Source organism: Chinchilla lanigera, unplaced genomic scaffold, assembly GCF_000276665.1.
Source record: "Chinchilla lanigera isolate Chin_1 unplaced genomic scaffold, ChiLan1.0 scaffold00024, whole genome shotgun sequence".
In the NCBI taxonomy this organism is placed as follows: domain Eukaryota; kingdom Metazoa; phylum Chordata; class Mammalia; order Rodentia; family Chinchillidae; genus Chinchilla; species Chinchilla lanigera.
In genome coordinates, this window is record NW_004955425.1 from 24285311 (window position 1) to 24304796 (window position 19486).

At 44.4% G+C, this 19486-nt stretch overlaps 1 protein-coding gene across 1 annotated transcript in view; it reads right to left on the bottom strand.

Annotated features, from left to right (window-relative positions):
- Positions 1–19486, bottom strand: part of Iqgap2 (IQ motif containing GTPase activating protein 2) — a 216928-nt gene that overhangs the window by 117326 nt on the left and 80116 nt on the right. The window contains exons 2-4 of the mRNA XM_005386040.2: positions 18473–18629; positions 7863–7940; positions 4595–4671 (exon numbers count right to left, since the gene is read on the bottom strand). Coding sequence (XP_005386097.1) covers positions 4595–4671; positions 7863–7940; positions 18473–18629 — 312 coding nt within the window. The remainder of the gene's footprint in view (positions 1–4594; positions 4672–7862; positions 7941–18472; positions 18630–19486) is intronic.

A 19486-nucleotide genomic window follows, 5' to 3' on the forward strand; every position in this document is an offset into this window, starting at 1 on the left:
GGGAGAGCTTAGGAAAGTTAGGCATGAAAGCCCGAGGAGCCCAGTGCCCAGGTGGCCACCTGACTTCATGGCTGAGGTGGGAGAGGACTCTTCCTCCACATCACGGTCAGGCCACTCAGGACAGCTGGCCAACAAGAAATGGGTCTGCCACAGCGGTGTGCACAGACTCAAGCCCCAAATGTGTGCCATTCTGGCCCCATCACTGCCCCTGGAAGCCAGACTGCTGGGCACAGCCATAGGATCTGCAGCAGGAACCTTGACCCCCAAGCAGAGCGGAGGTGGGCATGTCCTCTGCTGCGGCTCTCAGCGTGGCCAAGGCTTCATGGTCAAAGACACAGTATCCTAATAACATTAAGCTAGAAAAGGCAACCGGAACACGTGACTTCAGAGGGATTCCCTTGAGGGCAGCTGATTTCCTATCTGAAAGCGTGAGCAATCAGAGTAGGTCACATCATTGTTAGGTGAGGGCAGGGATGTTTCAAAGAATGTCAGCAACACTGCTACAAGGACAAACGAGTGGCCAGAAAGAATGCCAAGAGACTACTGGGAAACAATCCAGCCCATCAAAAAGATATTAAACCTGGTTACGTTTGTGCAAGGCCAGGAGTTCAAAGCTACAGTCAACAGTATAGCACACAGTGTACAAAAAAGGAAGTTGTAATTTAGTAGCACATGCAGAATTACTTGGTCTTAAGTAGCACTTTGTTTCTTTTGTATCTATGCATAGGGCACAAATATGTACTGGTTTTTATATTACATATACTGTAAGAAGGAATAAAGACCAGGAACTCTGGGCAAGCCAAACAGCTCCCCAAACAAAGGAAGTATGCCAACATAAGAAGGACTGCAGAGTCCAGGTAGTGACAGAAAAGCTACCTGGGAAGAAAGCCCAGCACTGATGGTGCCACTCAACAAGCAGGCAGAGAGAGCGCCAAAACATGAGCTGAGGGGATAAATACCCCAAAGGGCTTAGAGAGGACTGGGCAGGGCCAATCCTTGTCTCCCAGGAGATGGAAATCTCTAAAAAATCCTACTAATTTCCAGAAAAAATGGAAAGGCCTACATAAGCTTTTAATAATGCTAAGAGGTCAGGCCAATACATCATTATGACAGGACAATGGATTGTATAACCCTGGCCAAGCGAGACTTGGGAAGTAAATCACTGCAGGGTAAGGGGGACGGGGGTGTGGTGGGCGACAAGATTGTAAATAAAAACCTACCTGGGGTGTAACTGACTCCACAAATTGAGTAAGCCTGACGCCGGCATCCCAGCTCTGGCTCACCCTGGGAGAAGAACCCAAACCGGCCCCATGTTCTGACCAACAACAGCTGGTCAGGAGCCGGACCTGTTGCCCAGCAGCTGTGATGGGTGCTTTCTGCTTCTGGGGAGGCCAAGTTCGCATTCCCTCTGGGTAGGTGTCACAATGGCGATCTTATAACAGATGCAAGTTAGCATGTAAACAGTGAAGACATGGCTGGAACTTGTGCGTGGACCTTTCAAAATAGATTTCAGGGTGGCGGGCATGCAAAATGTACGTGGGTAATTGTTTTTAACAATCACATAATTGGTTAAATTGCCAGGCTGTGATGGCGAACCTTGTAGAGCTTTCAATGATGCAAACAGCCCACTGCGGCACGCGTGCCCTAGGGGCGCCACCACTGGCCCAGAGGTACTCAGTTTTATAGCTAATGTTTAAACATTTAATAGCTGTTTGGTGTCATGTATTATAAATCTTTAATACTTGAGCGCTAAAGGACACATTAATATTTTTCATGCATCAAAGGCCTCCAGGCATTTAAAAAAAATAAAAAGACTGTAACTGGTCAGCACATGCTCACTCCTAGAACTGCTTCCTTTTTATTGCACAGCCCTTCAACCACTCCACAAGCAATCACAAAAGTAAAACATGCCATACTCAGGTCTGGAACCCAAAGACACCAGAATATGGGGTGATTTTCACTCAGGATTGAGCTAATGGGGGGCAGCTTTTCTTTTGATGTTCTTTCTGAATTTTCCAATGTTTTTCTCCACAATGAGCATATGTCACTCTTTTAAAAAGATAAACATTTCCTTGGGAAAAGAAAGAGGCCACCCACCATAAAGGTGAGTCTCCGCACCAAGCGAAGCTGGAGCACTGGCTCCAGGGCTGCTGTGGCCACTTCCCCTTAGATCTGGGCCTCAGAAAACCCAGCTAAACTGCCAATGGGATAACTGAGCGGGAAGCAAAGAAACCGTGGTCAGAAAGAAGAGGGACAGGTGAGGAGGGGGCAGGGAAAGGGACAGCACACAGAAACAGCGGCTGGGGCAAGAGCCCTGGCAACTCGGGCGGCTGAGCCCAGAGGAAGACAACAGGCACCGGACAACAGGCCAGTTTGGTCAGGGCCAAGAGCTACCTGGAGATCAAGGCAGGCCCACAGGCGGGGGCAGGAGGAAGGCGATGCCCAGCAAGCTTAACTGCCTAGGCAACCTTCCTGCCTGGCTCCTGAGCTATAATCAGTGTCTCTGAGCTGCCTAGTTCTCTACCAGGTAGTGACAGGTAATGACAGCTCTCTACACCAGCATGCCGCTGTCGCCGCAGTCAAGGTGTAAGAGGCGAAGAAGAAATGTTCCCTCGTTCCCTCGTTCCCGGCATTCTGTGCAGCAGGGGCAGACTTGCCACACTGTCAGAGGCTTCTGCTATCCAGCTTCTAGTGTGTCTCATCCAGCAGGGCAGAAGGCCAGCTCATGTCATGACTGGCTGCACTCTGAACCACAGCGGGGGACAGTTTCGATAGAAAAACCTTGGATACACTTGGGATTCCGTGGCGCCAGAGTGAGAGGCAGCCACACGCTGTTAGAACAGAGCGATGTGAAGGGGCGTCTCCTAGGGAATGCTATTTACTGCACACATGTTGCCTTCAAAGACAAAGTGTCCTACTGAAGGTCAGACTTGGGGAGTGACACGACCCAGCGAGTTCCCTCCAGGATGACAAAAACCAATGGAAACGTATATGATGAGTAAAGGAGAAGCACAGTCCTAAGAATAGTATCAGTATTTGTATACAATTGGCACAAGTAAAAATTCTTCATTCTTTATTTAGCATGAGTTATTCAAAGCACTGTTAAAACTACTGCGCACATACATTTGTAAGCCTCTGTGCTTTGCATACAATTGCAGACCAGTAATATCACCAGAAAGGAGCTCAGCACGCCAGTTCTTTACAAGCTGCTAAACTCGAGCGTCCCAAGTGTCCACTTGAGAAAATCAGCTTGAGCTTATACAAAACACCTCACAAGCAGGCCAACACTCTGGAGATTAGCACTGTGATCTGAGAATGGATAATGGCATTTAATTATCGGTGGCTGGCTCAGCAGGTCCCCAGAACAGTGCTAGCTGCGGTATTAAGTGATCATGCTAAGCCCTGAAGAATGAAGAATGTTGGGTGACACAGCTGAAAATATTCCTCCAAATAAGCACTTTCACCCTGGAAGATTAGAGAAAGTCTGCTGGCAAAATGATGTTGTCCACAGAGGAGAAGGCAGGCAAAGAAGTGGTATTTCCCCAGTTACTCTAAATTATTAAAATAAAAAAAAATTGTAGCTAAGGAGCTTCCATTTGCTGTCATCTGCTAAAGAAGTCCTACAAGTACTGACTGGGGTGGGGGGTGTGTGTCAAATTATATGACATAACCAAAATTCCTCTCCAGAAGAGCAGCATCGTGATGAATTACTGTAGAAACCCTTTCCTTTGGTGAGGAAAAGAGCCAGGAAGACGTTAACATAAACCCCTAGGTAGAGGGCTCTGCCAGGAAAATGACTCCAGTGATATTAACACAAGGCAGATGTTGTAAAGGAATTTAAAATTTCACTAGACATGAAGTCGTCTAACCATTACCTGTCTGTACACAAGACAACGGAGAGTCACAAGCTAAAGTTTTAGAATTAGTTTTGTTACCTTCCAAACAAATCAGTTTCTTTCCAAGCCAATAATCTTTTTTAAAAACTTGTCAGCTGGCAGAATTTCATCATTTTCAAAAATTAATTGCTTTAAAACAGTGAATGTGTCTAATTTAAAACAACTGTGTTTTTTTTTTTTTTTTTTTAATCTTTGGTGTACAAGTTGTCCTGAACAGGAAGTCAAAGAAACCACTCTTATACTGGATTTTCCTAAGAGGTGGTAAGAATTGAGTCATGTTGATAATTTTAAGAATAATCAAAGCAACGTCATAGTGACTAGTAAATCTATTCATCGGGTGTATTTTATTGACATCTGTAAACCAGATCATCACTCAAGAATATACCAGCACATTATTATTGGATTCTCTGAGGTCTCAAACTTAAAAGTATCTCCTTCTATCTACAGGTCTTTCATTCATTTTCTGGGTTTATAGTTTGAATTAAAATTTTTTAAAAAGTCAGAACAGTATTTTTCAAATTCAAGGATGGTTTTTATGTGACAGTTCTTTTAATTTTATACCAGCAAATTTGAAATTGAATGTACAATAATAAAAAGTTCTCCAGATTATTAAAGTCTCTTAAGATCTTTAAAACTGAAATTGTAGTTTTATTTAAATACCCTTCCTAAGGAGTCTCTTAGTTGTATCTTTTTCCCACCTCAGTGCGTGAATACAATATATCATTCTTGGTATGTTTTTCCGGTCATAGACATCTGTTGTTTCTGGATAAAATATCTGGAAAACAAAAGAGACAAAGTGTTTGTGCTTTGCTTCTCAAAATTATTTTACTTCCCCAGATTAGCCTATCCTAATTGCTATTTATGTATCTACATGTAGAGGACCATCTCCACCTCTACAGATCAATCTAGTGTCCTTTCTGAGAGCACGCCCCCTAGTGGCCCATGGGCGAAGGATGCATCCACCACAGCCTTTACCCAGGGCTGGTCCCCAGGGCTGGGTGGCAGCTTCTCTCCTTGACCTCACTCCTGTGACTGCCAGGGGCCCATGTGCCCGAGAAAGCGGCCTGCCTACAGCTATTCCATTACACTGTTAAAAACCCAATACATCGTTCTGTAAACACGAGTGCATCTACATACAACACACGTGGCAGATTTTTTTCTGCTTACACACATTTTCACCAAATACTGTCTAGAAAATATATACAACTATGAAGGAAAAACACCTAGACAGTCACCATTGGCATTCTGGTATCTTTTCTGGTCTTTTTTTTCTGTATACATCTGTGTGGCTTTTTTTAATCTTAGGTATATGTGAAAACACCTTTGTACCTGGTGTAAGCCTGTGTAAAACTTGTTTAAAGGACTTAATAGAAGATGACTACATTCCATCCCCTTCATTATTCTCACAGAACATCACTTCTAATGGATACATATGATTCTTTCCTTTTTTTGAACTGTACCTTACCACTGCCCAGGCAAACATTTATTTTGCTCCCAATCCTTCCCTTATTCTAAGCCACTGCCGTGACTGTGCCCAGCTTTCCTTAGCTGCTGATTTCTGCTGTTACTCACCCAGATATGGAATCGCTAGACTGAAAGGTCTGAACACCAAGGCTTGTAAGAGACATTCGCACTACTTTTCCTAAGCTCGAAACTAAAAGCCTGACAATAAAGATGTATCGGATTTCGGAGCGGAGCACCGAACTTCTCCATTCCTAACCCTGAAAAAAAGAAACAACTGGCCTTGAAGCTTCTAATATTAAAATACGCGCACCAGCATTGCTTACTTTCAGTAGATATTTTACACAGTTCGACATGAAAGCTAAAGTTAAATCGTGTACCATAAGGTACTACTTGATACTAGAGTGCATTTTCCACTGGACATTTTAAAAAGGAGAGAAAAGAAAGGAGCAAAGTGCCTTGTGCTAACAATGTACAGTTCCTGTGGCCTTCGAGAAGTGCCTGCGGTCTGGGAAATGTCACGGGCCTTTCCAGCCTTCCTTTAACGTGTGCGCTGGCCAAGTGCGGGGAACGAGGCTTCTCAAGGCCGCAGGATGTTAGCGGTCTGAAGTTCCACATAAGCAAAGAGCAGCTACAGTGCTCACTGCACACCTTGCTGGACGGCTGGCCAACTCTCCCTATCCTCTTTTATTCAAACAAAACCTTCTACATTTATATTCTCCAGGAAAATCCTCATAAATGTGAATTCCTGGAGCAAGAAGATGGGATCAATTTGTACTTAACCAGACGGTTTTATTCGGCACTGTGTCTTCAGCTCCTAGGATGATGTTGAGCAAAGTAAGCATTTATTATCACTAATGAAGGAATTCGTGGTAGTCACGCACATCAAAGACACTTCCATGCACTCTTACTCTCACCCCTGCAATGCCATATATTGATGACTTCATGATAAAAACCAATGCTAAAGCAGAATCTGCTGCCCATATTACTTGTTTGGCCCCCAAATATACAACTGGAAGAGGTTTAAGTCGAATCTATCAAACATGATGCACTTATCCTAGTCAGGTGCTGCTTCATCCAGAAAACTCCTCTTTGAGTTTCCTTCTGTTTATCATGCAGACCTTACCCAGTGCTTGCTAAATTGCAGTCTGGAAATACAAAAGTGTATGGTAACTACTGCCCAGAAGGTAATGGCGACTAACGTTCTATGTACTTTAAGAGAAGGGAAACTGGTTTGATAAAAATGGCAGAACAAAATAAATATTCATAACTTAGAGAAAATATGAGTCTGAGCTAAAGCTGAAGTAAGCACAAATATATTGAAAGTGAGCACTCATAATTTACATGAGATAATCTTTTGCTTTTGCTCTGATGGGTGTTTTAAATAGCAAACCTGGCATAATAGCAAGATAACACAGAAACCCATAGTGCAGCCCCTGTCCTCGAGCTGGCTCTTTCTCAAATCATCTCTTTAACTAGCTGTTAGGAAGTTAGGAAGCCACACAAAGGATAGAGCTCTTGATGTATAGGAAAAGCGGGTGGATCTCAAATACAACACGCTCGGTGGGAAAAATTCAGTTTCAAAAGCCATCTGTAATATCCCATCCACACAATGCAAAATGACAGCAAAGGAGTAGTGGCTGCCCGCGACAGTGCTGGGGAGGGATGAGACATAGAACACTTCTTGTGGTATACAGATCTGGATTGTGGTAGTGGCCACACAAATCCGTCTGTGGCATTGAACTGTGCAGAACCACACACATCCACACTCTCACCAGTCATTGCAGGTAAAAACGAGGAACCCAAGTAAGCTCTGAAGGAGAGTTTACATTCATACCCTAGCACTGCTGGGGCATCATCCCGCAGTCATGTCCCTACTGAGAGGAGGCTGAAGGAAGGCTGCCCCAAATGCACTATTTTTACACCTTCCCATGGCTCCATAGCTCTTTCAAAATTAGAAATAGCTGTACAATTTTTATTGAGTGTAATTTCCTCACTCTCCCCAGCCTCTATTTCTCTCACAGGCTAAAGGATGCCTGCTCTTTGAATTCAACAAGCACTGACTGCTTACTGAACAAATTTTATTTGGGAAATATCAGTAACAAGAGCTATAATGCCCCAGCTTTTTTTTTTTAATATAAAGGGATACTATGATTTATAAAAATAATTTATACAGTATGTTTATAGTAATTTATAGTGATACAATGAGACAGAATATTTAAAGTGTAATCAGCAAAGCAAAAAAAGGAGATTGTCTATCTTAACTGTATAGCAGCTAAAACTTGTCCTTAGACACTTTCACTTGACACCTCTCAAACTGGGCACGGATTCATTCTGAGGTATTGTTTTAGCTACTTTGGATAAGCCTTTCTGTACTTTTGTTTGGTTCTCACATTTCTCATTTCTGCATTCACATATCTCACCCATCCAATCATTTTTCATAAGGGGACGTTTGTGCAACTCTGCTTGTCTCACCAGTGCAGGACCTGGTCCGCAGAGACTTACCTTGGGGAGACCGATCGACTCCATGGCTCTTAACCACTGGACGGTGTTATCTGTGTGTCGAAAATGAAGACCAGACTTCTAGTGTGAGGACAGAAGGGAGAAAGCACAGACAGGGCCACACACAAAATGAGTCATTTGTAATAACTTTTTTTCATTAGCAGGATGCTTTTCAGTTGTACTTATCCAACAATAGTTATTCATGCTTCCATAAAACAAATACAGACACAGTAAAAAGACTAGACTGTATGTCATCATCGTCCCAGCCATTGGTGGGGACCATGCCAGCTCCCACAGTTCATACGGCTGGGTGATTCTCAACATGACTCTCACGTCCCATGTACTGTCTAGCATATGCCCAAGGATGTTTTATGTCACACACACGTGTGTGTAGGTGTGCACGAGCACACTAACACAGACCCAAGGTGTGAAGATTTTGGTAAACATGCTGACGGGAAAGAGAATCTTCATAAGATTAAATTCTTTTTCTGTTTCTGACACATTCATATGTAATAATCTTGTATAAAACCTGGAAAATACAGAAATATATAGATGAAAATACAAATCATTCCAAAATTCAGAGCTAATTTTAGTATTTACCTTGCTTATAGTTTAACTCTGATCTTGGCCTTGAATAAGAAGTAAACCTTTGGTGGAAATGCTTTATAAGACCTTTTTCTACACATGTAATAAAAATACATTTCTTTCTGTGTCTTCCATTCCTTCTTTACAATCCTAAACATAAGACTACTTTTTCTGCACAGTACAAACAGAGCACCCTTGCTGTGTCTCATGAAGTCATGTCAGGCAATGAATCACCACAGGTCTTAAAGTGATCATGCATTTCTCACTAGGTGAATGTATATCATGGTATTATCTATTTTATTTTTCATTTTAAATAGATCTACAAAAAGCTAATGGTACAAAATTTTATAATATAAGTAACATCCAATGTTTGATAATCACATTCACCAAGTCTGGATCTTCCTACCTTTTAGAACCTTCTACAATCTGACAGTTTATTAAATTAAAACTGCTCCTATTTATGTTGGAAACTATAAAAATAAGGAAATTAACATTTGACAAATGTTTATGCCTTCTTAATAGTGGTCACTATTTGTGATTGGACTATACATTTCAAGTAGTATACGTAAATTATTTCTAATTTCCCAAACACTCTGCAAGGTAATAATCATTCTCACTTTTTTAAAGATGAAGACAGCCTGGGTCAAAAAGTTAAAATGATTTTCCTCAAGTCAAGTGGTTGTTAGATGCTGAGCTGGAATCTAAGACTCGGTCTCTAGTAAAAAACCCTGGGGTGGGGGATGGGACCAGTGACTGGCTAGTCTCTACAAGGAAGAAGTCAGTAGTTGCTATGTATTAGCTCAAGGAAGGGAGAAAGGGAGAAGGAGAAAGGATGAAGAACACAGGAAGAAGGGAAAGGAGGAGTGGAGTTAACTGCCAGGCCGTAGTGTCTGAGCGTCTGTAAACCAGCAGAGGAGACGTCTGCAGGATACAAGCAATTCTCAGACACGGTCACTCTGTGATCATGAAGAAACAAGACAGAAATAAGCCTCAGTCAAGTCTGAATAAAGACAGGTGAGGACTGTCTGTAGCACAAAATAACTAAATGTTCTCCTAACAAAATAACTAGATGTTCAGAATACAAAATCAACATTGTGAAAATCAATAGCTTTTCTACACACTAATAATGAACTACCTGAAAAAAATCAAGGAAACAATGCCACTCATAATAGCTTTAAAAAACACCTAAGAATCAACCAAGGAGGTGAAAGTCCTCTACAAATGAAAATCACAGAACACCGAAGAAAAAAATTGAAGAAGAAATAAGATGAAAAGACCTCCATGTTTATGGATCGGTGGAATTACTATTAAAATGGCCATATTACCAAAAGCGATCTACATTTTAGTGCAATCCCTGTCAAAACTCCAATGACATTCTACATAGAACTAGAAAAAAAAGACAATGATAAAACTCATACGGCAGCAAAAATGACCCAGAATAGCCGAAGCAATCTGAGCAAAAACAGGAAGGCTGGAGACACTGTAATACCTGATTTCAAATTATGCTATAAAGCCATAGCACCAAAAACAGCGGGGCTCTGGAAGAAAAATAGGTGGAGGACCAACAGGATAGAATAAAGGACAGGGAAGCAAAACCACAGGACTACCGTCATCTGATTCTAGCCAAAGAGCCAAAAACTTACACTGGAAAAAAACTCTTTAACAAATGTTGCTGGAGGAACTAGATATCCATATGCAGAAGGTTGAAATTAGATCCTTGTATCTACCCTTTATAAAAATCCATTCAAAATGGATCACGGAGTTAGGTATAAGACTTAAAACATTAAAACTTCTGGAAGAATGCATAGGGGAAATACCTGGCTCTGTAAGGAGAGGCAAAGGGTTCCTGCATAGGACTCCAATAACACAGGATATAATAGCCAGAATCAGCAAGTGGGATTATGTCAAATTAAAAAGGTTTTGTACAGTAGGGGAACAACTAGCAGAGTGAAGAGCCACCCTAGAGAATGACAGAAAATCTGTGCCAGCTAGTTTTCCAGCAGAGAATTAATATTCAGACTAGAAAAGAACTTAACACCAAAAAATTAAACAGCCCAGTTATTGAACAGGCAAATGAACTGGACACTTCTCAAAATGATAAGTACAAATGACCAATAAGTATATGAAAAAATACTCAGCATCTTTAGGCATTGGGGAAATCCAAATGAAAACAACATTAGATTCTATCTCATCCCATTTGGAATGGCTATCGTCTAGAATACAGAAGCCAGTAAATGCTGGTGAGGATGCTGGTGGGGAGGTGCAAGGACCCTTCTACACTGCTGGTAAGAATGTAAATTAGTACACTCACTATGGATATCAGCATGGAAGTTCCTCCAAAAATTACATATAGAACCACCATATGACTCAGATATACCATTCCTTGGTACATATCCAAAGGAATGAAAGTCACTGAACTATAGGGCTACCTGCACACCCATGTTTATTGTGATGAAATTCACAGTAGCCAGCCTAGGTGCTCATCAGTAGGTGCATGGATAAAGACAAAATAGTGTATATACACAATGGAGTATTATTCAGCCATAAAGAAGACTGAAATCATGGCGTTTTTCAGAAAAATGGATGAACTAGAAATCATCATTTAAGCAAAATAAGCCAGACTCAGAAAGAAAAGTATCATGCATTCCCCTAACGTGGAATCTAAAAAAGATGACATGAAAGTAGAAGGGAGATTATAACTGGACAACAAGAAGGGCGTAAGGGGCTGGGAGGGCACGGGAGGGTGGTGTGGGGATGGGAATGATCAAACTATGTACACACATGAAAATAAAATGAACAGCAAAACAGTAAATGGCATGGGAAAAATGGCCCATGCTTGCAAATCCCCTCTACTTGAGAGGTTTAGGCAGGAAAGTCAAAAGTTCAAGTCCAGCTGGGGAAATTTACTGAGACCTTGTCTCAAAATAAATTTTTAAAATGGCTGGGGATATAGCTCAGTATTAGCGCACCTTGCCTAGCACGTGTGAGGTCCTGAGTTCAATCCCCATTATAAAAAAGCAAAAACAAAAAAACCCACCAAAAACTAGAATGTCTTCAACTAATCTGAACATTTCCAGTTTCTCCACTGATGACAGTCTAGTCCCCACTCAATCTTCCTGTCTCCTGTATAAAATGATCAGGACACCAACCTTAATCTGCTCCCTGAAAATACCCAAAAGAAAGCTGGTCCCCACATCCATCCCTAAATCCTTACCGTAACTGCCCCACTAGAAGCCCGGATCTATGCTGAGCCCTTCACCTCTGCCTGTAGCTTCATGGCTATGCATTTTTTTCTTCCCCACAGGGTAAAATAAGCCTAATTTCATTTGAGTTCAGGTGAGTTTCTGTGATCTGTGACTGGCGCGCTACTCCAATCCCACGCTGTGTAACAAAGACACCCTGTTTACCCAGTAGTCTTATTATGTAAGTAATCTGACGAAAATCACAAATCCCCGAGCCTAGGCTCCTCAGCCATAAAACGCTTCTCTGAGTTTAGGGATTCTAAAATACATAGTTGCAAAGTACACTAAGTATGTAGCCAGTGTTAGCTATTCTAATTACTGCGCTACAGGACTGGGCTTGAAACTTTAGGTCAGAAAACAGTTTAGCGTTTTATATGGGAAGTATTCAAAGAAAGGCAGCTATCTTGGTACTATTTCTACAGTAAATGAAACACACTTCAAATCCTTCACTTGGGAACTGCTGATCCTGGGTGCCTATACATGACCCATTTTGCATATTTAAGGAATAAACTTTGGGGAGCAAATTATGGCAATCACATCTCAAATTTATTGATTGGCTTCAATTACAATGAAAATGATCTTCTAAACAAGCTCAAAATAATTTCAGGGCATGGTAATTATTTTAGCAAATCTACTTTAAAAGAAAAACCAGCCCTACATATTAATAATATATGAGCTAGCATGACTAAAGTCTTATGTAGGTAAGGGGTGCTTCTGTCCATCTACCTAACTTAGTTGTATTTCATACAGAAATATAAATTCCTGCTTGCTTTTAAGTTCTTGTAGAAAGGTGCACGCAGACTGTCCACTGCTGAGCTTTCTCAACACCAGCAAACGTGGTTCATCTCGTTTAGCTGTTGAGGAGCCACATGAGTCTCTGAGGATGCTAACTCTTACCTACAAGCGCCTCCTGGCATACGGGCTAAGTTACAAACAGTGACTACCTAACCTGCCCATGTTACAGATGAGGAAACCAGGGCACAAATCTGCATGACACTCGAGCTGGCTTGTTGGGCTCGGGGTTCTGAATCTTCACAGATCCTGACTCCAGCCCCAAGTGTTCTGCTGGTTCTGCCCTCCCTGGAACCTCTTGTGCCTCAGCCTTGCTCGCTCCTGAGCACACACCTTGCTCAGCTGGGTGCTGGGTGCCAAGTGCCTGGTGCGCACTGTTGTCCAGTCCTCCAGCGTCTCCCAAAGGCAGATGCTGCTATCATGAAGCCCACTCCTCAGGACGGACCTGAGGCTCCCAGGGTGCAGGGAGCCCTGCAGCTGGACTCCGTGGCCGCTTCCTCCTACAGCTTGTGCTGCTGACCCTGCTGCCTGGGCCTTTTCCAAATCCACAGGGTAGTGCTACCCATAGGAAGGGCCTTTGGGGCGAGGTGATCAGGACCAGCGAGGTCACAGGGCTGAGGTCCGCATGGCGCTGAGCGGCTTTCTCCCAAGAAGAAGCCGCCTGCTGCTCTGCGGGGTGATGCCCTCTGCCACACCAGGGTGCAGCAAGGAGGCCCTCACGGGCGCAGGCTCATGCCCTTGGCCTCCCCAGCCTCCACGGCCACGAATGAAATCAATCCCATTCCTCACAGAGCAGCAGGTCCGTCGTCTTCAATCACAGCAGCAACTCTGACCGCACCGAGTGTGCGTCCCTTCTCCCCAACCACTCCGGCCAGGGAACCCCCCTGCCTCCTCAGCTCCAGCCCCTGCGGACTGAGCCACTTTCCTGTCTGCCAGTGCCTTCCCTCCACGGCCCTCCACCCAGCTCCAGGGCCGAGCCACCAGTTTTCCCTCCAGCACATCTGTGCAGCCACCGCTGCCTGTCATCCCGGCCCCGCCCCTCCCTGAGCGCCATCACCACCCACAGAGCAGCAGTGCTCTCTTGGGCACACACGCTGCAGTGTGATGCTGTGGCCAAAGTCTCAGCGGCTTCCCCACGCTTCAGGTGACATCGCGCATCCCCCAAGGGGGGGCACCGCCTCCGCTTCCCTGCCGGCCTTGTCTCCCACGCTGGCCCTCGCTGCAGTCGCTCAGCCCCGCAGTCGCAGTCAAGCTCTCTGCTTCACAGAGTCTGTCACTGAGTTCCTCCCATTCCCCGGCCTGGCTGTGCAGGGGCAGCTCCTTCTCACTCTTCCAGCCACAGAGGAAGCCTCCGTCACAGCAGCTCTCAGCCTCGGCCCCTCGCTGTCCCCAAACACGGCTTTCGTCCCTCCTGCAGGCACTGGTCGTAGTTCATTTCTCACTGCACAGTCCGCCTCTCCAGCCGGCAGAGCCATAACTTAGGCACCTTCGCTGTTAGCACCTGTAGGGGTGTCTGGCACAGGTATTCATAGCGTTGTCTGGGTCAGTGAATCCTACCACGTACAGGCTGACTATCCTTTATCCAACATGCAGACCAGTTTCCAAGCTTTTGGATTTTGAAATATTTGCACACATTTCACTGGTTGAGCATCACTAATCCAAAAAGTCTGAAATCTAAAATGCTCCAAAATCTTACTCCTTTTGAACACTGCTGGCTCTCAAAATTTCAGACCTCAAGGCCAGGCATGGTGGTGCACACCTGTAACTTGGGAGGCTGAGGCAGGAGGATCCCTGCTGAGTTCGAGGCCAGCCTGAACTGCATAGTGAGACCCTGTCTCAAAAAGACAAAAAAAAAAAAAAAAAATTCAGATTTCAGAACATTTCGGATTTAGGGTTTTCAAATTAAGGGTGTTCAGTCTGTATGTATTTCTATCTTGGCACACGTTATCTTTTCCCCCTATAACCTCATTAGAATTTATTATTTATTAGCTTGCCAGTCACTGGGACAAAATACTCAACACCCACAACTAAGAAGAGAGGTTTATTCTGGCTCATGTTCTCAGGCAGCGGTTGGTAGGCTCCAAGGCAGGCGCAGCACAGCAGAGGGGCCTGGTGGGAGAAGGCGCTCACCTCACGGCTGCCAAGAAGCAGAGGCAGACGGTAGGAGCCCAGGACACTAATGCGCCCTTCCAGGTCGGCACCCAGTGACCTGCCTCTTGCCACCAGAAGACCTTTGGGGGACATCTCAGATCTAAAGCGTAACAATTACATTAATGTGCCTCTGTCTATCAGAGCAATGGTTCTCAAGCCTTTGTAGTACACAGGACTCTCCTCCAGCTGAAAAGTAAGAGTTCTGCCTCGTGCGTCAGAGGCCAAGTGACCGTGGCTGACTCGGCAGTCGGGCGCGGGCCAGGTGTCCGGTTCCTGCGCACACCCATCAGGTGGTCCTGCGGGAGGTCTGAGCACCGTTCTGAGAGGAACAGCACCAGACTCTGAGCACCCTGAATGTGTAGTGAACATAGCACAGGGGACAGGAAAGGAATCCAGCTTCTGGCTCACTGGAAATTACTGCCATTCACTCCTCACTTGTGGCAGATGGAGCCCTGCAGCACGCAGCGAGGACAGAGCAGAGGAGGAGCTTGCGGGACCAGGGCAAGACTCTCTCCACAATACACTCTGGTGTCCACAGGACACAGCGACAGGTGTCACCGCACTCATGTAGCAACTGTCACTGAGGTAGAGGGCAGAGGAGGCTGTGGAGGGAACACTCATAACTGGAAGGCTTAACCTGAACACCCAAGACGTCGCTCTCATCCAGAGGTAATACGAGGTGGGACTCCATGTGGCCAGCAGACGAGGAGGAGGAGGGGCAGCGAGCATGTGCCGTCTGCCAAGGCCAGCGCTTCGCCTCTCCCGACTCAGGCACACAGCCTTGTCCTGGGGACACCTCGGCCACCATGAGGTTGCAGTTTATGGCACAGCCTAGGCAGCCTCTGCAGTGAGAGCCTACATTGCTGAGCTCACGGTCCCTAGAGATCGCACCACGGGGCTAGGCTGGGGTTGGCATGTGTGTCCTCCTTCTGCAGCATCTTGGCCTCGGTCTCGTGATTCAGTGTTCCTTGGGAAGCCCACATGATGACCCTAGTCCGAGGAACGTAAAAGCAGGAAGCTGAGACACCTGTTCACAAAGATATGTCTCTCTTCATTTTTGCATAAAAAATAAAAAAGCCCTATATTTTAGGATTAACTACAAATTTCTTTCTTGAACACGAAGCACTTTCAGGGACTTGATAAGAAAAAAGAAAAAGGTCTGTTCTCTAGTGCATTCACAAAAGGGCAATCTCCATTTGCCCTGTGTTTTTCTGTAGCTCGGCAGCAGGAGGGCTCCCACGCCACAGCTGGCAATACCTCCCTCTCCTCCTGCTGCTGCTTCCTTCCCCGCACCCCCACCCCACCCAGCATCATTCTGCAAAGCCAGCTGCCCAGCACTTCCCCCTTTCATGACATTTTGCTCACAAATTTCACTGAACTGCAGAGATTTTGTTTCATAACAAGGGACTGGGAACATCATTTCCCCTGTCCCCATCCCAAAGAGAAGTTGATTTGCATTTAAGTAGCAGGATGTCTGATGTCAGGTAGAGAAGGAACCTGTCTTAAATTTCCTTGGGGTAACTAACTGCCAGGCAGGTCCAGCACCTGGAAGGAGACAGCCACACTGTGCATAGAGGCTCTCTCCTCCCACCTGATGTGCACTGTCCACAAAGCCAAAGGAAAACCTCCACCGCTTTCCTCTCGAGGACAGCTGGTGCATGGCTTGGCAACACTCCTCGATCAAACCCACATGGATGTTAGCACTAACAGACCTAGCTCTCGATAGTTACCCTTATGAGAACAATGAAAACAAGAAAAGCCAGAATCTAAAATGTGGACGTGTGTGTGTGTGTGTGTGTGTGTGTGTATGTGTGTGTGTGTGTGTATGTGTGTGTATGTGTGTATGTATGTGTGTGTAGGGGGTGTTAGAGGTCTTTTTTTCTGTGCATCTGTGGATTTCTAGAAATATTTCTCAAAAAGTTATTTTAAAACTTTAATTTTGGCTAGTTAGGTCATTGTTTTGTTAAAGCCTTGTGAAAAGCCATAGAAGATGAATCTGTGGGGTGAGACACATGTCTTCATGAGCTCAAACTTCCTTTATCAAACGCAAATACTTATTCTTGGCATTGGCCAAGTCACAGAATTAGGCTCATTACTTGTGTATCTAGACCAAGGGTCTCTAACTCCCGGGCTACTGACCAGTATCTGTCTGTTGGGAACCTGAGCTCCACCTCCAGTCAGATCTGCAGTGACATTAGATTGTCAGAGAAGTACAAACCCCACAGTGAATGGTGCACCTGAAGGATCTAGGGTGCATGTTCCTTATGACAACCTCATGCCTGATGACGGATGGTAGAGCTGAGGCAACGAGGGTAGCACTGGGGAATGTAATTATTATGTGTCACAAACGTATACAGATAGAAGAGAGAGAAAAGGAGACGTAGAGAGAGGAGAGAGGGTGCAACATCCCCCATCTACAAAAACTGCCTTCCGTGAAACCAGTCCCTGATGGCAAAAGCTAGGGGACCTTTGGTCTAGATGATGAAGGCAGACTCAAAGGAGATCTGTCAAGTGATCTTGTCTACTGTGACCCTGAATGATTATTTGAACATTTGATCTGATTTCATATATAAATTTTAAAATATATGGCCTAAAATATATTTCCCATTTATTCCATGCTCAACTATCCTCAGCCCCATCCATGCAGTTATAAAGTAAATAATGTGAATGGTAAGAGAAATAATTTTTAAGGATACCTGAAAAATGTGAATGTAAGGAACTAAATGTGAGCCGTAGGTATAGCTCAGGCTCCCAAATGGGAGACCCTGGTTTCCATTCGCAACACCACAAAACAAAGTAAATACATGAAAAGAATAAAATATCAAGTTTCAAAAGAGCTTTACAATTCTTGACCTATAGCAGAAAGAGGCAAAATATTCTAGAACAGAACACTAAACATTTTGAATTCCATTTTTAAAATGTATCTCTAATGCAGAAGCCTTCTAAGTTGGTATTTATATTTTCTTGTTTCAGTTTTTAGTGAAAAAATTTCAAACAATAATAAGGAGGTAGCATGTATAAAAAACTACATAGCTATCATCCAACTTTGGTAGTTATGAGTTCATGGCCAGTTCTGAGCCATCTATTTGACCTCGCTCCAATTATAATGAAGTAAAATATTTCATTTGTAAATACTTCAATGTGTATCCCTAAAAGATCAGGATTTTTAAGCTAATATGAAATTGGCATTTATAATGATTCCGCTTTTTCCCCCAGATCCTTCCCAATTTAAATAATGGTGAGGTTTGTTGTTATTGTTGTTTTTGCTGCTGTTTTTTCCAAAGGGGCTACGGCAACTCTTTGTCTTCTGATCGCAAATTAGTCACGAAACAAGTCTTAAGACTAGTAGCACACAAAAAAGTTAGCTTTATTTTATTTTAAACACTAAGTGGGAAAGAATTCTTACTCGACATTACTACTCATTTGATCAGATTGGCCCTAATTACTCAGGGCCACAAGTTCAAGCCCATGCTGGGTATTTTATTCCTTGATAAGAACTTTGGGAGTAATGAATGTGTTGGTGGTGAGAAAAGGAGGTATAGTGGGCCCCACTTCTACATTGACTGGCACTTAGAAAGTCACAAATGACCTTCTTGAAGAAATAATGGGGGGTGGCCATCGGGAGGCCCCAAACATCAGAGGTCACTTAGCCTCTGCCTGCAAATAGCAATACTTTGCTCTTAGAAAACTGGTGCTACCTCAGGAATGATTACTTACAGGCTCCAAAGCACCCTCACCCCCTCTAATTCCTATAGAAACAGCAGGAGTTTAAATAGGGGAAGGAAATGAAATTTCAAATTTTTACTTTTTGCTGGAAGCCAGAACCAATTAGATCTTGGTTACCTTATAGCGTGTTTGTTCCACATCATAGATCTTTTTCTCTGATACCATTTTCGGGGCAAAGAACTTGGCTAGCTTCGCAAGGTAAACTCCGTTCCGGAGCCCTTCCTCCAGTTCAGTGGTTGGTGGCAATTCTTCAACTAAGCAGACTTCCATCCACCTAAAAAGATCGTAAAATGTTAGCAGTGACTTTGGCTGTGCTACCTTCTGTACATGAAAGAGAGTGGCGTTTCGGGGTGTGTGCTGGAAAGTGGGGTCTCAGGGAGGGTCTGGCAGCATCCCTGGTGGGAAGCGAACAGAGCAGAATGGGAGATGAATGTGGGCATAAAAGCCCAGAGGCACTAGACTCGGTTCCCCGCCAGCGCCTGTCAGCCCCACCTTCAGCTGAGTCTCTGCCAATTCTCTTTGGTGCCAATGAGGGAGAAAGGCCAAACCGCTTTGTAGGGGTGGAATTAGTCCTGCTGACATTAAAGAAAAAATAATTCCGAGTTTATTAGCCTTTGGCAGAGGCACTTCTCGTAGGGGTTGTGCCCTGGGGAGAGCACAGTCCAAAGTACTAACATCCCCAGGGGCCTCAGCTTGGAAACGAGTCTAGGGAAGGAAGGGAGGCCGGAAAGGGGCATCAGAACTTCAGAAAGGAGGTGAATCTTCTTTACACAATATACATTCCCTTTTCCAAGGCTGAGAATGTATTAGATACTCTCACTTTTGGGGGAAGATAAAGTAACTACAGAATTCTAAAAAATACTTTACACCAGATCAGATTGAACTTAGGACGCTCCGCCGGTATTGCAGAAAGGAGAGATGCAGGGTCACTACTGGCTCCAGGGTGAACTGAGGGAGAGGCCTGGCCCTTTCCCACCCTGCCCTAGGGTACAGAGGAGAATGAGGAGGCTGTGCTTCTCACGTGATCTGAAGTGATCACCACCTGCAGGAACAGCCGAGAGCCAGGCATGCGTACTCAGGAGGAAACTGGCCACCAGCCACAGTCCACACACAAGTCTGCATCACTCAGGT